At 39.1% G+C, this 21,592-nt stretch overlaps 2 protein-coding genes across 5 annotated transcripts; both read left to right on the top strand.

Moving 5' to 3' along the window:
• Positions 1-4,680: 4,680 nt before the first annotated feature.
• Positions 4,681-13,762, top strand: LOC108682597. Its single transcript, XM_018171794.2, has 6 exons — positions 4,681-4,743; positions 10,251-10,371; positions 10,811-10,900; positions 11,142-11,272; positions 11,456-11,654; positions 12,162-13,762. The coding sequence occupies exons 2-6, from the start codon at positions 10,272-10,274 to the stop codon at positions 12,350-12,352; spliced, it is 711 nt and encodes a 236-aa protein (XP_018027283.1). The 5' UTR covers positions 4,681-4,743; positions 10,251-10,271; the 3' UTR covers positions 12,353-13,762.
• A 3,168-nt stretch (positions 13,763-16,930) lies between these two features.
• On the top strand, positions 16,931-18,920 carry LOC108682596 (acanthoscurrin-2). Of its 4 annotated transcripts, XM_047881534.1 has the most exons (4): positions 16,931-16,977; positions 17,686-17,829; positions 17,923-18,010; positions 18,095-18,920. In XM_047881534.1, the coding sequence occupies exons 1-4, from the start codon at positions 16,963-16,965 to the stop codon at positions 18,412-18,414; spliced, it is 567 nt and encodes a 188-aa protein (XP_047737490.1). In that variant the 5' UTR covers positions 16,931-16,962; the 3' UTR covers positions 18,415-18,920. The 4 variants fall into 4 exon arrangements, with proteins under 4 accessions (XP_047737490.1, XP_047737489.1, XP_018027282.1 ...); XM_047881533.1 differs by having other exon boundaries at positions 17,923-18,920; XM_018171793.2 differs by having other exon boundaries at positions 17,686-17,791; positions 17,891-18,920.
• The last annotated feature ends 2,672 nt before the right edge of the window (positions 18,921-21,592 follow it).

The following is a 21,592-nucleotide window of genomic DNA, read 5'->3' on the forward strand; positions in this document are numbered from 1 at the left end:
GGAGCAACCGAGAAGGCAGCGAACAGTGGTTGACCTCTATATGTTCGACGACCATCTGTAAGAGGAAATTTACCAGTGAAACTGAATTGAAATGGCGTGTGGTCGATGCATTTATTGCTTGAGCGTGAAAATTTTTGAAAAAATTAGCCCGATATTCTAGTGATTGCTGTGATATTCGATATTTTGGTTAAAGCCATTTATGCTTTCAACTGGCGCCAGTTTCTTTTTTTTTTTTTTTTGACTTTTTTTTTTTTTGCATTTGGACGAGGATTGTACGGGGATTCTATTCCAACAAAGTTGTCTTGAAAAAATAAACAACTATATGTTCGACGACCATCTGTAAGAGGAAATTTACCAGTGAAACTGAATTGAAATGACGTGTGGTCGATGCATTTATTGCTTGAGCGTGAAATTTTTTGAAAAAAGTAGCCCGATATTCTAGTGATTCCTGTGATATTCAATATTTTGGTTAAAGCCTTCTAGGCTTTCAACTTGCGCCAGCTTCTTTTTTTTTTTTTGCCAATCACATTTGTTTATTTCTCTTACAGCTTCAAATTGGTTCAACCAACAAGCAATGAAATTCAGTCAGCCGTGCAACCTTTTATTATTCAACTCTGATTAGGAAAATCAATTGTTTCCTATATCGTTTAATTAATTTTTGTGTGTGAACTACTTTTTTTGTTGTGTGATGATTACATGCGAAAATACACTCAGGTTTTATTTTCCCCTGCCCTCCTATGACATTTATGAACTATTTTGCTCATTGAGATTATTTAAATCGAATTATGTCAGCGAAATCCAGTTGGTTGGTTACAGAGTGAAAGGCTTTTCGTAAAAATAATATTTCAAACGTTGAATATAACGCTTTCCGTTCCAGAGACTTTCCTAAGGCTGATTATTTATTAAATTCGATGACGCACTTTCAAGACAAATCATTGCTTTTGAGTCGACTGGAAGCCTTCGAGCGGCAATCAGAAGAAATAACATATCTTGCGTCACCTCTCATATTAACTCTGCTTGTCTGCTGTCTGATCAACTGTGCAGAGGCAGAATAAGTGCAACTCCGGGATTCTGTTGTAGCAATGATCGTTAGTCGGTCAAACTGTGTCAGGATGACCCACAAAAAGGATAAAAGTGCATCGACATAAGTGGTCACTGGTCAGTGTCACTATAATTTCTCAAAGCGCACAATTCAGAGGATAAGAGGTTATTTTGATGCATAAAATGGTGAAATTTCACTGAATGATTTCAACACATGCTCAAAAATGTATAAAAACTTCCGAGTGAGGGGCATGGGATAAATTTATCTGCCTGTGGTAGCTGGTCATGTATGCTTTAAATAGTATATTAAGATGATTACACGAGTTATAACTCGCCCAGTCTCTTATAGACTGGATGGGAAGTATATAGTCCCAATATACTTCCCGTTAGGTAACCCTACTTTGAAGTCTAATAAAATTGCTTGGGTTCATTCAGGTAAAAACCAACAGGCACATTTTTTTTAAATGGCAAACTGATTTTTAATACCACTATTCATTGTTAGCTTTGAACTTGATTCCATTTTATCTTCTGGCAGTTTTTTATTCTAACCTAACATTAGACAGCTAGGCGAGTTAAAATGAACCCCGGTGCCTGCACCGCAAAGGTGCTTAACATCCATGGCCGCATGATATTATTTTCAGCTAGACATTGCATAAAAACATGCACGTCTAACGTGCAGAACATGAAGGTTCTGGTCAGAACTCAACTCAAGCTAATCAAGCGCCAATCAAGCAACACGCACGTAGGCCGCAGCGGTTGCCTGCCGTGCATCTGGAACGCCTTTTGGGATCACAGCTCGCAGGTGTCCTCGAACACGGAGACATTTGTGGGTCGTGTTGTCCAAATAGTGAGGCGCATTTGACGAGGGTAGCACCGATAAGTTTTTTTCGGGCTAAACTGGGTCAATATGACCCACATGAGAGCGAAAATGCACAGCTATTTACACTGCTGTGCTTTTAACCGCCCGGCCTCCTCGCCGATTCTGACCAGAAACTGTCACACAGAGCTGCGATCGAGCCCGCGCCTCTCTGTTGCAATCTTGGTACTCTGTACTGTAACCACTTGGCCACCCTGTCCCCCTCTATCTGTGTGTAAACTTTCTTATTCTATTTAATTACTGCGTTAATCACTAAACTTTTTGCGGGTTCTTTTACTGGTAAAGTACCTGTTTCTGGTGACCATAGCGTGTCATGCAAAACGGGGGGTCCCACTCGATGACAACAATGTGCAAAGTCGATTGAATTTGTTGCACCTTTATTTTCGACAGTGAGCAAGGAATATCTCCGGTGCAGGAGTTTTAGATTTTGCCTTCGTTTGCGAGTTTTTTCCATTTGTACCATTCGTGATTTACACAGCAATACTTTCTTAAATTTGCGGTGAGCATAGGATTTTTCCTAAAATACTGAACAGATCTGAACGAAACTTCGTATGTGAATACTTAACCTTTCAACGGTGATGTTTAGTTCGTGACAATTTTTTTCGATTTTGCCTTCGTTTGCAGGTTATAGAATAGAATAGAGTAGAAGTGTCGGCATTGAAGAAATAGGCCCATGGCCTGTTGCCGATTCTTGACCTTTTCGTGACTTGATTCACAGGGGATCCGGCCTTTGGAACCCAATCTTTCCATAACTGAAGATTGATTGAGATAGCTGCTGGACTTATTGCCTGGTCCGTAATTTGCTGGGCATTTTAAGACTGAACATATGCTCCTGCATAGCTTCATCTACTCTGTTTTTTGAAGATGTTCATACTCGGAGCGTCAACGATGCTGTCAGGGAGGCTGTTCCGCATGTCGGTGACTCGAAGCGAGAAGAAATGTTGTCTCATGGATGTGTTCCAACGCTGTTTTTTTAGTTTATAGCCGTGGCCCCTGGTGTTGGTTCTTGTTTCAACGCTGTTTTTTTAGTTTATAGCCGTGGCCCCTGGTGTTGGTTCTTGTTTCAAATTCTAGTAATCCTTCTGGGACCTTGTATAAGCCATGAGTTTACTTGTATAGCTTCGATGAGGTCCCCACGCAGACGTCGATAAGTGAATTGGCAAAATCCAGGTACACTGCATCTACTGGCTCCCTTTAGAATAGAATAGAAGTGTCGGCGTTGAAGAAATAGGCCCATGGCCTGTTGCCTTTCGTCCAGCAGGCGGGTCCATTCGTTCAGAGTATTAGTGGTGCAGGATCTCAATGCAATAAAGCCATGTTGACAGTCTGATAGGAGATTATTAGCAGTCAAATGATCTATCAATCGATCCCTCACAACAGATTCCATTACCTTGCAAACGCCACGTCAGAGGGCCGGCTAGGACAGTTGCTAACTCTTTGAGTAATCTAGGGTGGAAGCCGTCTGGTCCACATGACTTGTTTGGATTTACAGCGATAAGGCGCTTGAGAACCTCTTCTTGTATTTCAAAATTTGTTAATTTAGAGCCGACTGGGCGCTCCGATACGGCTTGATCAATGCAAGTTTAAAAATCGGCCTGAGAAATGCGGTCGTTTCTCCATATATCCGTATAACTCGCGAACGAAAGTAAAATAAATTAAATTGTCACGAGCTAAACATAACCGTTGGGAGGTTAGGTTTGTATATTCAAAGTTTCGTTCGAGTCTGTACAGTGGTATGGGAGAAATTTCTTGCTCACTGCAAATTTCGGCAGGTATCGCCGTTTAACCAGAGGTGGGCAGTAGCGCGCTACAAGTAGCGGCCGTTGGGAGGTGAGGTTTGTATATTCAAAGTTTCGTTCAAGTCTGTACAGTAGTATGGGAGAAATTTCTCGCTCACTGCGAATATCGGCACGTATCGCCGTATAAGTTATAACACACGAATGAAGGTGTAATTCGAAAATTTTTCACGAGCTAAACATCACCGTTACGTCCAAACGAATACGTGTACAAAGTTTCATGAATGAAAGTAATAATTAATTCAAATTTAACGAAGGAAGTAATTTTGAGACATTCGATGACGGAGCAAAGTATGAGATGTTATTGTAAGAGGCTGAGCCCATTTAATATTGGATAATGCTACAAAATTTACCTGAGGTCTATCAGATTCCAAACTAAAAATCATTCGCCACTGAGCTGCCCGTAGAGCCGACAACTTGTAAAATTTTAATCCTAAGTTGCATTATTTTTGGAAGCTCAACGGTTATTTTTAAATTGTTTGGAGATAATTTCCTGGGTCACTACCAATCGAAAAGCTGGCAGCGGAAATATCTGACGGGTCTCATGTGTGACTTCCATAGGTAATGTCATGGGGGTTAGGAACATTTAATACAAATAAAAGATCGAACGGTTTCAGTATAATTCCAGGCATATTCATTTAATATAAATTTTTCGTTAATTTGTAAATTAAGCAATAATTTTATCATGCTGATAGAATAAAATAAACACTGTAAGACAGAAAATAAAATGTTTTCAAATAAAAAATAAAAGCAATATTTTTTTATTCATAAGAAATTTGTACATAGATTTCATATCCTAACTTTTCCTCAGCTCTGACTTCTGAATATACTTTAGCTAAATGTTTTACAATAAATTACAAAAATTTGCTAATTTGGATCTATATGAGCGCCAGTATTACAACGGTTGCAATGAAAATATTTCGATGAAAGTGTTTCCCGTCAACGACTGCTGGAGAGGCTTCATTTCACGCTAGCGGCTAGTCACGTCTTTGAAGTTCTTCTAAGAAGTCAGTTGCAGCTTATTCGAAGGTAAGTTAATTTTATTCTTGCTACGTTAATGACGTTACAAATTTACTTAAATGATGAAATAAAACGCACAAATGTATTTTGCAGTATTATATAGTATAATTAAAAACGAAACTCTTACTTAGTTCAGCCGAACGACAATATTCCCGTGATGTACGGTTTAGCATATGTGTCGAGTCTGTCGACGAGAAATCTGAGATGATCACAACTTTTACCACATCAAATTATTTTTACCGAACCTAATTGTATAAGCAAAAATGGTTTTAATAATTTCTTCTGCCTCACTGATGCAACGAAGTTTTAAATGGAATTTTTGAGTAATTATAACAGTTCCTCTGCCTTGAAAATATGTATTATCCACAGTCCACTACCTTGGGCTAGAGTACCTACGTCTCGTTACCAATTTCATCGAGATAACCTACTAGTCCTACTGAACCTTAGGATAAATTAAATGTTCAGTAATAACGGGAATTCGTGACGAGAATTTGTTCTATCGGTCATTAGAGATCAAATATGGATTAATATATCAAATGATCGATTACGGAACCCATGGGTGGCCATTAGAGTGTCCCTTGATAGGCGGAGTCGGCAAGGTTGTACGAAGGTCATAGGTTTTCAATGCCTTGGAACGTTTCAAGACTAGACTTGCTAGAGTAATTCAAAATAAACTGAAATATAGCGGTTGCTGATACTAGTACTGATACTTTCAGATTTTTTGGACATCATGAAACCCAAACATCTATATAAAATTAATTGTTGTTAGATAAGCATTTGCTTATTGATGAGAGCTGCTTAGATTAAATATGACGCGTACTGCTTCTTGTTGAAACAGAGAGTTCTACGATTGGAGTAGTTGTGGTTGTGGTCTTGACACCAGCTACCTGATGCAGTTCAGGTCGAATCGGTGAGGAAGCCGGGAGGTTGAGCACAGCAAAATTGAAGCAGTGAGTTGCATGTTCGAGACCTCAACAAGCTGCGAATGTTCTGCGATGCTAATTAAGAGTCGACGACAGGTCTATCGTCCTAACGAACGCTGACCCCTCTTTTTTTACAATTGATTTTAAGATTTCGGGTATGATGAGGTCACACCTCCCAGTCTGAGCACGACTTGATTTTTCTCTGAGCCTTTCTTTCTCTTGACAACAGTCGTTCACAGATTAATTTCTAGCTCACTCTCACCAGCCGGTGGTTGTTGTGTGAAAGAAGAGATAAAAGGATTAGTTACTGCCATACTGGGCGTCTTCATAGGGTGTTTACCATGCTGCAGCTTAGCAGGTATTGTCCCAGCCGACGAATTGCTGCTGTGCGTATTTTCTGCGGGATATCTCCTCCACCAAGAGCTGACACAAGGTTCCAAGGAAGCAAAAGATTTTCCAAGTTGGAGCGAAACTACCGCCTCTAGTTTGTGTAGAGCGAACAATGCAAGATGAAATGATTAATAGTGTCCTCAACATTGCATGTGGGACAAATGCTGGAATTGGACAAATTGTAACGAGACAAATGAGCCCTCACGCCAGCATCACCAAGTCGCAGACGATCCACAGCTCATTCCATAAAGCGTGGTAAAGATTCATAAGCCATATGCTGACCCCTCTGTAATATACTAATACCGTAATACGCTGCCGCGAACATCATCAGATTTTATGTCCGTTTTTTTTCATGCAGTGCGCTAAACGCTAAGTTTAGGCATTAACTTCACTCATAACTTTATCTAATCGGAGCTTATCTCGATCAGTCGATGTCGTCAACAACGAACTACTGTTTAATATTTAACCAAACAATAATTTTAGATCTAAATATATTTGCATTTATAAGGCATTGTTACATGAATTAAGGCGGATTTATACACAAGTTTTTTTCACTTGTTACAATTTCAGTAATAACCGCATGAAGGGAATTACCCTAAATTTATTTACCTAAATCGTGAGAACAATTAATTACAAAGTTACTTGTCCCAGCGGCTGTGTTCAGTTATTAATTGATCCGGGAGTTTCCAGTTTTCGGAAAACTGATAAGCTGATGTATATCAGTTTTAATAAACTGATGTTTTTTTGTAACTGATGTAGAATCTTCCCTCAATGAAATAAAGCAACGTTCGTCATGTAACTAAAAAAAAAGTTCACAATACATCCGCAAAATTGACACGTTATATGTCACAGCCTGTGCAACAAAAATATCATGCAGGGATTCAGCGTCTTTATGTGTCTTCCGGGAACGAGAAAAGTGCGCTTGTAAATACAGCGAGGTAAACAGTAATGTCGTATGTAATGTAATAGACGTATGAGCTGTAGGTCTATTCACGCTGTGTAGCTGCTTGCGCCACGTACGTTATGGACCTGCAAGGTCACAATTAAACCTGTATTATAGAGCTCAGAAATATTTCCGCTATGTGGCGCTGCGACGTCAATCTGAAAATTATCATTTAAATTCAAGGTTTTTAATCGCTCATATCAGATTTTTTCTGGTTTCAAAACACGGATTTTCTCTGTTCCTCAAAATCCTCTGTTGCCAGCTCGGAAAAGACGTTACGCAAGCATATCATTGCTTGTAAGAATTCAAGGAAAAATGTCGTCCTGTACAGCAGAAGGGTACAGAAGACACTATAGGCTATATGAATATTTGCTATATATTTGCTGTGCTGCTTAAGTTGTCACTTTAAATTATTGTACAAGCAAGGAAGGTGAAATTTTTAAACAAATATCATTATGAAAATTAATATGGCATAACTTCGATTAAATTCAAACTTTAATTGATTGTCTCGGAATAAGGACCCAGGGCAATGAAAAAGTTGGACCTTTTTTAATGCCATACTTGACAAATAACATGCATTGTGGTTTATAATACCCATTGATTGGGGCGTGCCAAAGTATAGGAATGCACCGCGCCGGGATGACCCCAGTAGCCCACGTTTACGATCACCGCTAGCATTCGACAAGTAACACTTACTTCGTCTAGTGTTGTCAATTTTGTCATTTTCATCAATGAAAACATAATTCTTTTATGTAAGTAGTGATATTCATATAAAGCAGTGGTTCCCAAAGTGGGCGATATCGCCCCCCTAGGGGCGGTGGAAAGATTTTGTGGGGCGGTAAGGAAGAAGAGGGCGGTAGGGGGCGATAGGGGGGCGGTAGTCCGAAGTCAATGTCAGAAGTTCGATCGTTTGTTTGACGATTTGTACACAACACGTGCAGCACATGACTCCCAGTGATAGTTTTTTTTTTTACCCAGATCTGTTTTTTTAACCTCTCCTGGGTTTACGCCTGGGACAAATTAACGGCCGGACTCGCAGCCGGTCTCTCGGCCAGTTTCCAAATTCAATGATCAAGGAATATCTCTCAAACTAATGAACTCGATGAAACTTAGTTCACGTATTCATTATAGGACCTAACGAAAATGTTTTGCTAGTGAAAATTGTTCGAATTTAGCAATCGTTTGTTTTTGCCATCGTTATATGGCAATACGGACCGAAATTCACAGTGATCAAGTAATTTCTCCCAAACTACTGAACAGATTCGAACGAAATTTTGAATTTACAGTCCAAACTACCAAACGGTAATGTTTAGCTCGTGAAAATTTTTTTGATTGTGCCTTCGTTTGCGAGTTTTTTTTCATTTCATCTTCATTCGTGATTTAAACAGCAATACGTGCTTAAATTCGCAGTAATCAAGAAATTTTTTCCAAACTACAAATCATATTTGAACGAAACTTAGTATTTAAATACCTAACCTCAGCAACGGTGATGTTTACAATTTTTTGTTTTGTCTTCCTTTGCGAGTTATACAGCTATACATATAAGGCTCTTGGTTAAACCGGACGGTAGAAAAGCCGGTCGTTCCTCCTATATCTACATATATAACTCGTGAACGAAAGCAAAATAGAAAAATTTTCACGAGCTAAACATCACCGTTGAGAGGTTAGGTAAATATACAGGCCGAGTATAAGGAAGTGTGAAATCAAGAATGACGGGAAATAAAAAAAAACTCGCAAACGAAGGTAAAATCGAAAAAATTTGTATAAGCTTAAAAATCACTGTTTGGTAGTTAGGAATGTATATTCAAAATTTCGTTCAAATTTGTTCAATAGTTTGGAAGAAATTCTTTGATCACTGCGAATTTCTGCCTGTTTCGCAATATACGCTTAACTCACGAATGAAGGTGAAATTAAAAAAAAATTTACGAGCTGAACATCATCGTTAGGTATTGATATAGAAACTTGGTTCACGTATTCATTATAGGACCTAACGATAATGTTTTGCTAGTGAAAATTGTTCGAATTTAGCAATCGTTTGTTTTTGCCATAGTTATATGGCAATACGGACCGAAATTCACAGTGATCAAGTAATTTCTTCCAAACTACTGAACAGATTCGAACGAAATTTTGAATTTACAGTCCAAACTACCAAACGGTAATGTTTAGCTCGTGAAAATTTTTTCGATTGTGCCTTCGTTTGCGAGTTTTTTTTTTTCATTTCACCTTCATTCGTGATTTAAACAGCAATACGTGCTTAAATTCGCAGTAATCAAGAAATTTTTTCGTTTTGCCTTCCTTTGCGAGTTATACGGCTATACATATAAGGCTCTTGGTTAAACCGGACGGTAGAAAAGCCGGTCGTTCCTCGATCCTATATCTATATAACTCGTGAACGAAAGCAAAATAGAAAAATTTTCACGAGCTAAACATCACCGTTGAGAGGTTAGGTAAATATACGGGCCGGGTATAAGGAAGTGTGAAATCGAGAATGACGGGAAATAAAAAAAACTCGCACACGAAGGTAAAATCGAAAAAAAATTATAAGCTTAAAAATCACCGTTTGGTAGTTAGGAATGTATATTCAAAATTTCGTTCAAAACTGTTCAATAGTTTGGAAGAAATTCTTTGACCACTGCGAATTTCTGCCTGTTTCGCAATATACGCGTAACTCACGAATGAAGGTGAAATTAAAAAAGATTTACTTGCTGAACATCATCGTTAGGTACTGATATAAGTGTTCCAAGTTTCATAGAGCTGCGTTCATTAGTTTGGGAGATATTACTTGATAATTGAATTTGGAGATTGGTCGTGAGACCGCTTACGAGTCCGGCCGTAAATTCGACCGAGACGTCCTAGGTTTCTAGTGCTAGAACAGTTAAAACATCTGAAAAACATATTGGTTCACTAAATGGGGTTCTATTTGTGAAATACACATTTGTGTTTAACCTTTATGTTTTAAAATTGCAGCGTACTAATTTTCAAGAAAGAGGCGTATTTCTGTGGGGGGAGCTAGAAATTCACTAGGGAGCCCAAGGGGGCACCAGCCTGAAAAAATTTGGGAACCACTGATATAAAGAAAATCTGGATTGTCCGATGTATGTACTGTAATCCAAATTCGAACGATTGAATATACTTGGAAAAAATGTATTTCTAAAACTACAGTATGACTTCTAGTTCTATTAAGACCCTAGAGTGATCTTGAATTGTATGATCCTGCTAGGCTCTTAGAAATATCGCACTGACAAACTCGTGATTTACAGAGCGCAACGCGTTCTACCTGTATGATGGCCGAAGCTCTGGCTTACACGACCTCCGATGTAGAAGAGGAGAATGCAGATGTAGGCGAAGAATATCCGGGTCCATCTGCAGCGACAGGTGAAGGTTTGTTTGCACGTTCAACTAAACGGTCACTATAAAGTATATTTTTCAGAAACTATTCAAATATTTGTTATATGATTATTTTATATATCGAGATCAGTTTCCTGGAAACCTAGAAATGAATAATATTTTATCAGGTTTTCTGACGCAACCACATTTGATTGAACTCGTTCCATGTCCTTACATCATTATTTGATGCCTGCCTTAATAGTCTAATCATAATTAATTTTGCTTAAATTTTAGTTTGAGGCGATGGAATATTAAGCTCCTTTATCAAAATTTACGAATTTTACGTTGCGTTTCTGATTGAACGGTATTGTTTTAGGCATGCAAGCTGCCTCGTTGACGTTGCCACAAAGAGAAGCGGATATTGTTGTATACCTAGACATTGTGTAGTCGTCTCACTAATAAGAGAATGTACTAAAATATCTTATTGTTGCAGTTCCTGGGGCGTTCGTTAACATCAATGGACTCGATTACGAGTTGATGGGTGACGGCATGATGCTGCGCCTGTGGAGTTATGCGACCAAAAGTTTGTAAAACTTTAAGCTACATTATTCCTTCTACTCGATTAGGAATAACGAATTAAAAGTTATACTTTTAACTCAATTTTGTTGTACATCGTGATGATAAAACTAGACCTAAATTCACAATGAGGAGCATGCTATTAAAGTGAATGATTCGTCTCTTCAATTTTATTTTCGTTGAAAGTTTTCTTCCAATTGATGTGAAACCAAGAATTAAATAATTCATTAATTGACTTCCTCCTGCAGGTAGCGCTGGACTACAAAAGGGGCTCTGCGTCAGCGGCTCCACTATGAAGCAGATGGCACGCAGGATCCGAGAAACTCCAGACCTCGGCCCTAGGATCGTTCTAATGATTGGAACGAATGAGTTCTTACGCGTCAGTACATTATTGCATTAGTTCGAATTGAAGGTAAAAAATTTAAACATCCAATGCCTCACATTCGTTTCTCCGTTGCAAGTTAGCCTTTCCGAGAGTTACGTATATTCACGCATCACGATATCAGTTTGAGTCTTTGAGATCTTCATTTAGAAATTTGCTCAATTCCTACTTTATTTACAGTGTTCAGAAAAGCTGCCAAGTCTGAGCTTCTTGCAAGAGGAGTTTGGCTGTGTGTTGACGGCACTGCGGGAACATCCTCGTGCGGGCTACATTACACGCTGCATCTTGCTGACGCTGCCACCGTTACCCAGGTTCGGGTACAAACATCCCGTCCGAAGAGTCTGGAAAGACTTCAACCTTTATATTCTTGGACTACAAGGTACGGTCTCAAAAATTATTTTATGAATAAAAATTTTGTTATGCGAGTTAATTGACCTAAAACTATCAGTTGTTAATTTTTTTATAAGAATTTTAACTAAAAAAATCAAGGACCAACCACATGCTAGCATGCTAGTGATGAGGTTGCAATCTGTGGCTGCAAATTCTACCATAACTCAAGGGCTGTAACTCCCAATGTGCATACCACTGAATCTGAAGGCTGGGTAGAATGACATAAAGCAGCAAATAAGCACCAGATTTTTCGATCACTCATTAATCCAATCCTCACCTGAATATAAGAATTTTCACTTAAATTAACTTATCCTAAATGTCATAATTTTTCTCCAATACTTTTGCACTAACTTATGCTTCAATGGTCCTTGATTCGAGAAAAATAAATTTGACTTAAGTCGCATATCTCTCTTATCTGTCATCGTTATAGTGAATCTAATTTTGAATTTGATGAAATTAAAATTCAATAAGACATTAGGAAATATGCATTTTCTAGGAGCGGCTGGTCCGGGCAGTAGCACGCTGGATGTGATGAATACGGGGGCGCTGTTCTTCGATGTGAAGCGTCGTAACTATCGTTACGACCTATTTGAACGCCACCACGATGATGAGCGCTGTGACCTCATCCATTGGAATAGGACTGGCATGAAAGTGGTATTAGAGTACCTCGAGAACAGACTACAATAAGACGCCTTTCGTTGTGTTGCTCTTAGAATCGTAGATGTACTTGAACAAATTCAAAACTATCGAACGGGAATTCGTGATGGTGAACCATTATATTATTTAACGAAGTTACTGTTACTAAATGTGGACTGAACTTTTATTTTTGCTCGCGGCGCATTGCCACCATGGCCGGCCAAGCTGAAAAAATTTGAGCCTTTGAAGTTTGAATTCACAAGTCACAAAAATGAACACCATGAATTCTTTTTATTCGTTAGTAAAATAAATTTTCCAACTCAGAAAAGTACAAGAATCAGCGACAGGCTACATCAGGCTTTTTCTTCAGAGCCGACATCACTGACACAATGATATGAATGTTTGATGAAGTTTCATTAAATACGCACGAACGTTATGCGATCAAGCAGTAAAAGCGGCGCTTAGCTTTCCTCCGCGTCTCTTTCCTAATGTATTTCTATTAACTTTTTATCGTCATTTGAGCGTCTATGTGCACATTTGCTCTCATTCTGTGGCTGCTCGTGGAGTTTGAAGTCTTTTGATTGCCTATTGGTTTTCCAATACATAATAATTATTAGTAAGGTATTTGAGTTTCTCTTAGACAAGCTTTCGAACTTCTTGAAAATGTTCAGTAAAAAGATCGCAAGGAACATATATAATTTACTGTTCGTAACTCCTCTCGTGCACTGAAAAATAAATAATATCACTTACTCAACGTTCATATGATAGTAAAATCAGAACATATTTCTCTCAAGGCTGGCTCCAAGTGTGCAACAGTGAATGGCCGTTCATGAATGCAGAAATGCAATATTTTTAAAATTTTAAACTTTTCATTCACTTCAATCACTTGTTGGTTGTTTGATTCTAATGCGAAACTAGCCTCTTCCTGCCCAGACCGTCAACAATTTTTGTAGGTTTTCAAATTAAATTCAACATGCTACTATCATTTGTAAAGAAAGTCAACGAAAAATGTCCTACAAGGCTGGGTTTGCTCACTGGAATCGAAAATTAACATTTCTGACCATACTAATGACCGTCTTATGGACTTTTAATTCGGTCCGTTAATTTTGTGCTTTAACGCTCCACGAATTTATCAAGTCTCAGCTACCGTGCAATACATGAGGCGGTAATGAAGGGTCTACGCCTGCCAACGCTTGCGTTACTGTACATTTTTTTTATCCAGCGTACGAAGGTGATGTGAAAGTGAAACGTCATTGCGAGTGCATTAAAGATTTTCCTCGCTTGCCTTCATGATACATACATGATATGTTTACTTGACTTCTATGTTATGAATTTTCTATTGCTCTGAGAGATTTAATGCCAACTGGTGTACATATGATGTTTCATTTCGTGATGCAACGAAAATTCTTGTCAAGTTCAGATGCTGCCCTTATGTAAAGATTTGAATTGAACTATATTTTATTGAACTGTATTTTATGGCCGCTATTTGTATTGAATATTTGTAGCTCTGTTCATCCACGCAAGACAACGTATAACATCTAATTATGTTTGATGTTAATGCACTTGGAGTTCGACTTTTTATTCACACTATAATGTTATGTTTTCAGTATTCATACGCAAATCTTTGGTTTAAACACATCCGCAGTGGAGCGATGAAATCCGCACAATTTTTGTTAGACACCCAGAGACAGATCTCTGACACACCCTTAATTTCTGATCAATTACCTTTTAAACAGACTAATTATCAAGTTACCAATCACCTAAATCCTGGTAGATATTATAACGTTTGTTTAATATGTGCCCAGACTCAAACATTCTCCATTCATACCTGTATGAGATTCTCAAACTCCCGCCGTCAAGTACCACGTTTATATGCGCTATTCAGGAACGGTTGACTGCTTGATGTGCCCAGAAATGTCCACTCTAGCTGTCTCTTTTTTGTAGTTGTTTATTTTCAGCTGTCAACCCCCCAAAATTTCGAGCCTTTTTGCACGTTATGTCCCGAAACTTTGGGCTTCGTTCAAAATAAAATAGAAAAATTCTCCCAAACAATGAGGGAGGTATATAAATATCCCCAAGTTAAAAACCAATGTCGATTTCGGAGCTACATGACAAGGTGGAAAACACGTTCTGCATAATGTCTATCTTATATTTGATTGTAGTCATCTTTCTTCGGTTGCCTAACCGAGAGAAATTATTATCACCAAATGTACACAGAAATTGACGTAATCAATTAAATTTTTATGGCAATATTTTAGTCAACACCCTAATGCAATATCGTTCAGTAACGTTGGTTCACTCGCCACACCCACCGGACTCGGTGGACCGAACAACCAAAACACGTCCGCGTAGGTCGACATGCACCGACACCATGCATTGCACAACAAGCTTCTCCCAGCGCCCTCCGTGCGATTCATGGAGTGAATCACGCAAACGGCTTGATTATCTAAGCGTGATTCAGGGATTCATTTATGTATTTTGTACAGAAATGATGTTGTGGTGAACACTCTGCTTTTACTACAGGATCATTTTGAATTGCTGCTGATCATCGTAAATGTAACGACAATGACGTATCATTTTGCAAATGCGACTCCTGGTCGTTTACGTTATTGCGTCACCCGCGTTGCTGTCATTGCTTGCTCATGGGCATCGTTGACTCCCTGACACGTGAACTTACATGAAACTACAAAATGTGCGTTGTTTTATTGCAATGCACATTTTCTGCTCGCGTCATGTTCGGCTTTGTCCTCCACTGAATTCCCTCGATTATCATAATATGCAGCACTCAGCATTTTAAAGTCGGCGTTCCACGTTCATTTGTGGAATGTATCAGCAGTACACTTATGAGATACATCTATGCAGATACACATATGTCACTCGCCGTTGAAGCAAGCTACATACGTGTCGGAATTGAGCTAGCGCAGATTGCGTGCGCAAGAATGTGTTATACATGCGGTTGACCTAATTTCGCATTTTCCTCATAATTGAAACACAAACTTTGATTGTAAGAGATTAATTTTAATGTAAGAGATTGATTGTAAGAGATCGTTAGAGCATAACTAAGAGTAGTCATAGAATTAATGACCCTGCGTTATACTTAGTAGGTTACACTTCGGATAGGTTAACTTGAGCTAAATCCTCTCCATATTCCATATTCCTCCTACAATCGGTTCCCTCCTATACATATTTATTCTATTGCATGTCTCCTTTATGTATTCCTGTATCCTATTCCTTACGTTCCTCACGTCGAAAATCCTTTTGTCGTGTGCTTTGTTTACGAACAACTGGTGTATGAGCGAGACCATGCAAGTCACAGCAGTTCTATAAGTTCGCCTTGTAGTATATCGATCTACTCCGGATGTACAATAGGTTAAACCTGGAACTTCTGAGTGCCTGGACAGCACAAATGTCTTGTTTACAGAATTCATCGCCTGCATTGCAACTTTTTCGCGCGCGCCGCCGGTTGCCTCACGTTATTCAAAAGGATCATAGAATAGCCTTGATTTCAGCAAGACATTTTATCTTAAGCAATCGAAGAACTCGGTAACAAAAATTCAAACCTAAGAGATAATCTCATAACTATGAAATTGCACAAATTATTTTTCTCCGTGTGTTATTAGTTGGCACTGAAAAATCTTTGGGCTGAATAAAAGTTTTCCCGAAAATCACGGACGGCCGAGAGTGAGAAGATCAGATCATGGGTTTCGTAGAACCTGGCCTTGAAGCAATGAGTAAGAGCTTTCATGTTGTTATTTTCTCCGTCTTAATTCAGAATTATCCTACCTGTATGTATCTGTGAGATTATGTCACTGATAACCCGACCGGGAGAGGAAAACGTGATTATTTATGTTGTATCTCTCTATTTGATAACTTGATTTTGAATTTCGCCAGATTTTTGTTTGCACAATCCGACAGAAATTATCTTCGTTGTCGTTCTTCTCAGAGAAGAAAGTCTCTGTGATGCAATTCACGGCAGACACGAATATAATTGAGGCATTTTTAACCCGATAATTGGAGTTATTCAGAGGGAGAGTCATAGAGGCGCCGTATTACCTCGTCAGTGTATTGGTTCGTAGTCAATTTCTTGTTGAGTTGTTGCCATCATACAAAGATTTTAAAGAATTCACCTTGCAACGGCTGTTCCAAAAAATGCTTCGTAGAATCAATTTTAAAATTGTTTATGTTTTTATCCCCGACCCCTACGCCAAAAAAAATCCAAACATTAATTATGTGGAATGAAATCTATGGGTTGCCATTCAGGCAAACGCTGGGTTTATGCGGTTGAGTCCATACCTGCAATTAAAGCCCACACTTCACAAGTATTTTAAGCATGTATCACCAATAATCATTATTTTAACTAAATAAAAAAAAAAGAATTACCTTCTACTGGATTAACGCTTGCAGCAAACACACTCAAGGTATCAACCTTCTTCGAGAAATGTATCGGACTAGCCTTGGCCCGCGGAAAATTTTTGAATCACCGCCGCACATTGCGTGTAAAAAATGACAAGGTGTTTTTGAAGTATTACGTACGTTTACCTCGCCCTACTCTGTTGCTCAGGTTTTAACGACCACAGAGCATTACAGAGTCATATAAAAGCGCCGGCCGAGGCGAGGTGTCAGTATAGAACTACGCTTCGAGAGGAGAGGACTGCAAAGCCATGAGGAAACACAGTGTGAGTGGGCGCCAGCACACGCAGTCCGTTCATTGACCAAGACTGCGGGTGACGCTCTTTTCGAGACTTCAGCAGTCGTGAGATCGATAACCAACAATATCGTAGTCATCATATCATAGCTGGGAAGGGTGGCCCAGTGGTTAAAGTTCAGAGTACCAGGATTGGAGCAGAGAGGTGCGGGTTCGATTCCAGCTCTGTGCGCCAGTTTCTGGTCAGAATAGGCGAGGAGGCCGGGCGGTTAATTAAAGCAGAATTTGTAGCAGTGAGTTGTGAGTTCGAGACCGCAACAAGCTGTGGATGTTCTGCGATGTTAAGATTCGGCGACAGGCCTATGGCCTAATAAACGCTGAAACCGCTAATATTTATTATTATTATTATTATCATTTGCTAACACAACTGACTATTTTTATTGATATGGTCATAGCAGTGTAACGAATTGAATGATAAATAATGTGATAGTGAGTAACTATCTGAAATGCTCATGAAATTTATTAATTAACTTATTTCAAATTTATTTTGCAATGCTCTCTACATCCCAAAGTTACTATCTCTATGCAAATTAGGACATAATTTTACGAATGCTTTCATGATGACATCCTTTACTTTTACTAGACTTAGACAATCGTTAACAGATGAATATATTCATCAGTTATGAAATAATTTTGAGAAAAATTTTAATGACATGAGTCTTATATATGTCACCGCCAGATGTCAGCCTGGGCAGCGACGCTGCTAGCGGTGTTGGTCGCAGTGGTGGTGACTGCAGAGCCAACGCCAGAGGCCCTTGCAGATGGTGGCTTTGGTCACGGTGGAGGTGGCTTCGGGCACGGTGGAGGTGGCTTCGGTAAAGGCCACGGTGGATTCGTGCACGGTGGAGGAGGCTACGGAGGAGGTGGATTCGGGCACGGTGGAGGTGGCTTCGGTAAAGGCCACGGTGGATTCGTGCACGGTGGAGGTGGATACGGCGGAGGTGGATTTGGGCATGGTGGAGGCGGCTTCGGTAAAGGCCACGGAGGCTTCGGTCATGGTGGAGGTGGCTACGGCGGAGGTGGATTTGGGCATGGCTTCGGCAAGGGCCACGGAGGGTTTGGTCATGGTGGAGGTGGCTACGGTGGAGGTGGATTCGGACATGGCAAGGGTGGCTTTGGCAAGGGCCACGGAGGTTTCGGGCACGGTTTAGGCGGCTACGGTGGCGGTGGATTCGGACATGGAGGTGGATTCGGGAAGGGTCATGGAGGATTCGGTCACGGTGGAGGTGGATATGGTCATGGAGGTGGTTTCGGCTTTGGCGGAGGAGGATTCGGCAAAGGTCATGGAGGCTTTGGCCATGGTGGCGGATTTGGAAAGGGACATGGAGGATTTAGCCACGGTGGAGGAGGTTACGGAAAAGGACACGGTGGATTCGGCCACGGTGGTTTCGGAGGAGGATATCACTAAGAATACAATAATATTTCTTTTATTTGATCCATCGCATCGCAGGACTGATCGTTTTGGAAAACAATTGTATTGCCCTATGAAGTAGAACGACCTGATGTGCAGTCTTTCTTCAGTGCCGCAACGTTCCTCGACTGATAGGCATATGTAGTGTGCTCAATGTTCCCTTGTTTTGCAGGCCACATTTGTTGTCTCAATAACCAGTGCCGTTATCTTTCTGCCCACTGCCGTTATCTTTCTGCCTACTTCGCGCTTGCTCAGAAACTAAGATATCTCAAAGAAGCGTTACGACACGAACGATTTTATACGATCAATATAATTGTTAATACGTAGATTAGACAACATTTTGAGGAAATATTGTATTTCTTGCATCAGAATAAAATAGTCGAATAAATACATCAAAGACTGCTTGCTTATCCCATCATTTTCGACACTCAATTGTTTTAAATTCTAAGTTTTTTTGTCTGCGGTAGGAGTATTTGATCCAAGTAAGAGGATTATTCATCTTACTGAGCCCTTGTTAATTTTTTCCTTTTGTTGAGAAAATTTCTCAGCCTGGGTTCTGGCATAACGATTAAGAAACAAAGCTGGCTCGTTTATATATTAGATTGAGTCGAGGCTGTCCTCTGCAATCCAGGAGGCTTAACTCTCGCCAACAGCTCTGACCCTCGCATTCGTGTGCATGCTGGGAGTAGCACATTTACTTGCTATTGTTGAGATTTGGTTTTACATTTATATCTATTATAATCTCATAGCAGAAACATATGTTCAGTCTTGAAATGCCTAGCATCTTACGGGCCTTGCAATAAGTCCAGTAGCTATCTCAATCAATCGTCAGCTATGGAAAGATCGGGTTCCAAAGGCCGGCACTTTTATTCTTTTCTATTCTATCATGAGTTTTGTATTGTAGCGCACAACGTTTGATAGGTTTTCAATTCTTTTGAACGCTGTGGCATAGGACACGCACTCCACATTTGAATGAACGTTTCCTGCAATAAATTTCAAGTGAAAATCCATTATCGGAATTTCACGACGAAGAAATATTGTGACTTGCAATGTTTCAACTCCAAATTATAACGCACTTGCGTCAATGGAGATGTCAATTTTGAGTGTTGAGTCACTTTTTGTGCACTACCGTAGAACTCTAACTTCCTTACCTTCGTTCTTCTATAACATGCCAAAGTGCATGTGTGTGAACTTTGCCAAAATTTATAAAGTGCACCTATGACGACCATTACAGTCTCGAACTCTGCCGCTGTTTTCCTAATACTTCTGGCGTGGCCACGTTTAAAATACTGTTTTATGCTTAATTACCATCCCGCAAGTAAATTTTGCCTCCAGAAGCACTCTACTACGGATGTATTCTTAATTTTGGTTACATATAAGGCTAGCATCATTCCTTTATAAAGATTATAAAGTGAGATGATTAAGTACTTGAACAAGTGTTACGTAGAGCATCAACGTGGCAGTAAGCAAGTCTAATTTCCATTCAGTATACCATCTTCGAGTCTTCACGGCCATGAAAGTTGGCAATCTGAATGTTTCATTAAAATTTATATTTAATTAATCGACGCTAGAGCCTGGGACTTAGAAATCTGTAGACCTCGTGCGTTTTATCTGATTAAACTACCTTAAGACTCTGCATCAAAGCGCTCAGTCGCGGTAGTCGTCTATGGAGATTCTTAACTATGAATTCGACAGATAACTCCCCTCGTAAATAATATAAAAATCTGAAATTTGGAATGCTATCCTGGCTAATTATTTTCAATCTGTGGACATTAAGATAAATTATGTAAACTTTGTATTACCAGTGTTATCGCTAACGAAAATTTTGAACCATGAGGATCGTAAAACGAGCAACTTTTCTAACATTTGCGCGATACTAGTTTGTTTAACTCGTTATTCTTCATTGACCAAGCATTTCTGAATCATTTTTCTGGTGGTAGTTATATTCGTTTTTAACAACAGGTCTGTGAATTTTCCGTAGATTTAATCGAGATTTGCCCCTCCGTTGTCCTACTTTGCAGGAAAGTCAGGTCTGTCCTATGGTAATAAATCTTCTGTGGGTCCGCGGTAAACATCCTCCCTCTCACCCCCCCCCCCCACACACACACTTGCAGTCCACTCAGCTTTCAAAGTGCTTGTCTGGTGCTGGTGTGACTTTTAAAATGTCAAGACTGGCAATACATGTTTGCATGCATAGTCAATAATATGTAAATATTGTTAAGCTGGTCGTAAATAAATGGCATGCGTTACGATGATTACGGAGAAATAATCTTCGTGACCATACTGACACTGGATTCTTTAGAAGTGTGGTCTTTAAAAAGTAATTTTTAAACGTATATTATTTTTTCAGCACTTCTCTTTAACTTAACTTCTTGTTGTCTGTCTGTCTGTCTGCTACAAATCTTATAATCGAAATTTAACACACTTCTACTAATCCTATCGATCTGAAATTTTGCACACTTGCGTAAATTTGGAGACAATGCATGATTCAATTGACAGAATAAACAATTTGAAAAATAAAAAAAAATAATTTCAATATTAAAAATATTGAAAAAATAATTTTGTCAGCTACAAATCTTATAACTGATATTTGACACACTTTTACCTGTCCATTTGATCTGAAAATTTGCACAGTTATGTGAAGTTGGAGGCAATGCATAAATCAATTGACAGAATAGATAATTTTGAATAAGTTTTTTATTTATTACAAAAAGAAAAAATTTATTTTTATAATATTCGAAACTAAAATGAGAAATTCATTGTACATGTGTAACAATGTAGACACTGGATTCTTTAGAAGTGTTGTCTTTAAAAAGTAATTTTTAAACGTTTATTATTTTTTTCAAGTGAAATTGGAACGCAGAAGTTGAGTTGAGCTCCAGCGGCAAGTGTGGCTGGTCGTATGTGTGTGGTGGCCATATACAGTGGGGGGAAATAAATATTCGTACACTTGAAAAATCGTATTTTAATGTATGTAAGTACACAAACTTAACAGGAAAAGTGATTTAAATTATGTATAGAGACGCATAGTATTCAAAAAATTAAATCTCAATGCAACAAAAAACAATGCAACATGTTCACTTTTCGGGGTGAAAAAAGTATTCGTACAAAACAATAAATTCGCATTATTTTAATTTAATACTTGGTTGAATACCCTTTATTCAGCTCAACAGAT

Source organism: Hyalella azteca, unplaced genomic scaffold (assembly GCF_000764305.2).
Source record: "Hyalella azteca isolate HAZT.00-mixed unplaced genomic scaffold, Hazt_2.0.2 contig8227, whole genome shotgun sequence".
NCBI lineage: Eukaryota > Metazoa > Arthropoda > Malacostraca > Amphipoda > Hyalellidae > Hyalella > Hyalella azteca.

Coding starts and splice junctions, on each gene's coding strand:
- LOC108682597 (XM_018171794.2), top strand. CDS start 10,272: ATGATGGCCGAAGCTCTGGCTTACACGACCTCCGATGTAGAAGAGGAG. Junction 10,901..11,141: donor GTGGAGTTATGCGACCAAAA/GTTTGTAAAACT, acceptor TTCCTCCTGCAG/GTAGCGCTGGACTACAAAAG. Junction 11,273..11,455: donor GAACGAATGAGTTCTTACGC/GTCAGTACATTA, acceptor CTTTATTTACAG/TGTTCAGAAAAGCTGCCAAG.
- LOC108682596 (XM_047881533.1), top strand. Junction 17,830..17,922: donor GAGGTGGCTTCGGTAAAGGC/CACGGTGGATTC, acceptor GGTGGATTCGTG/CACGGTGGAGGTGGATACGG.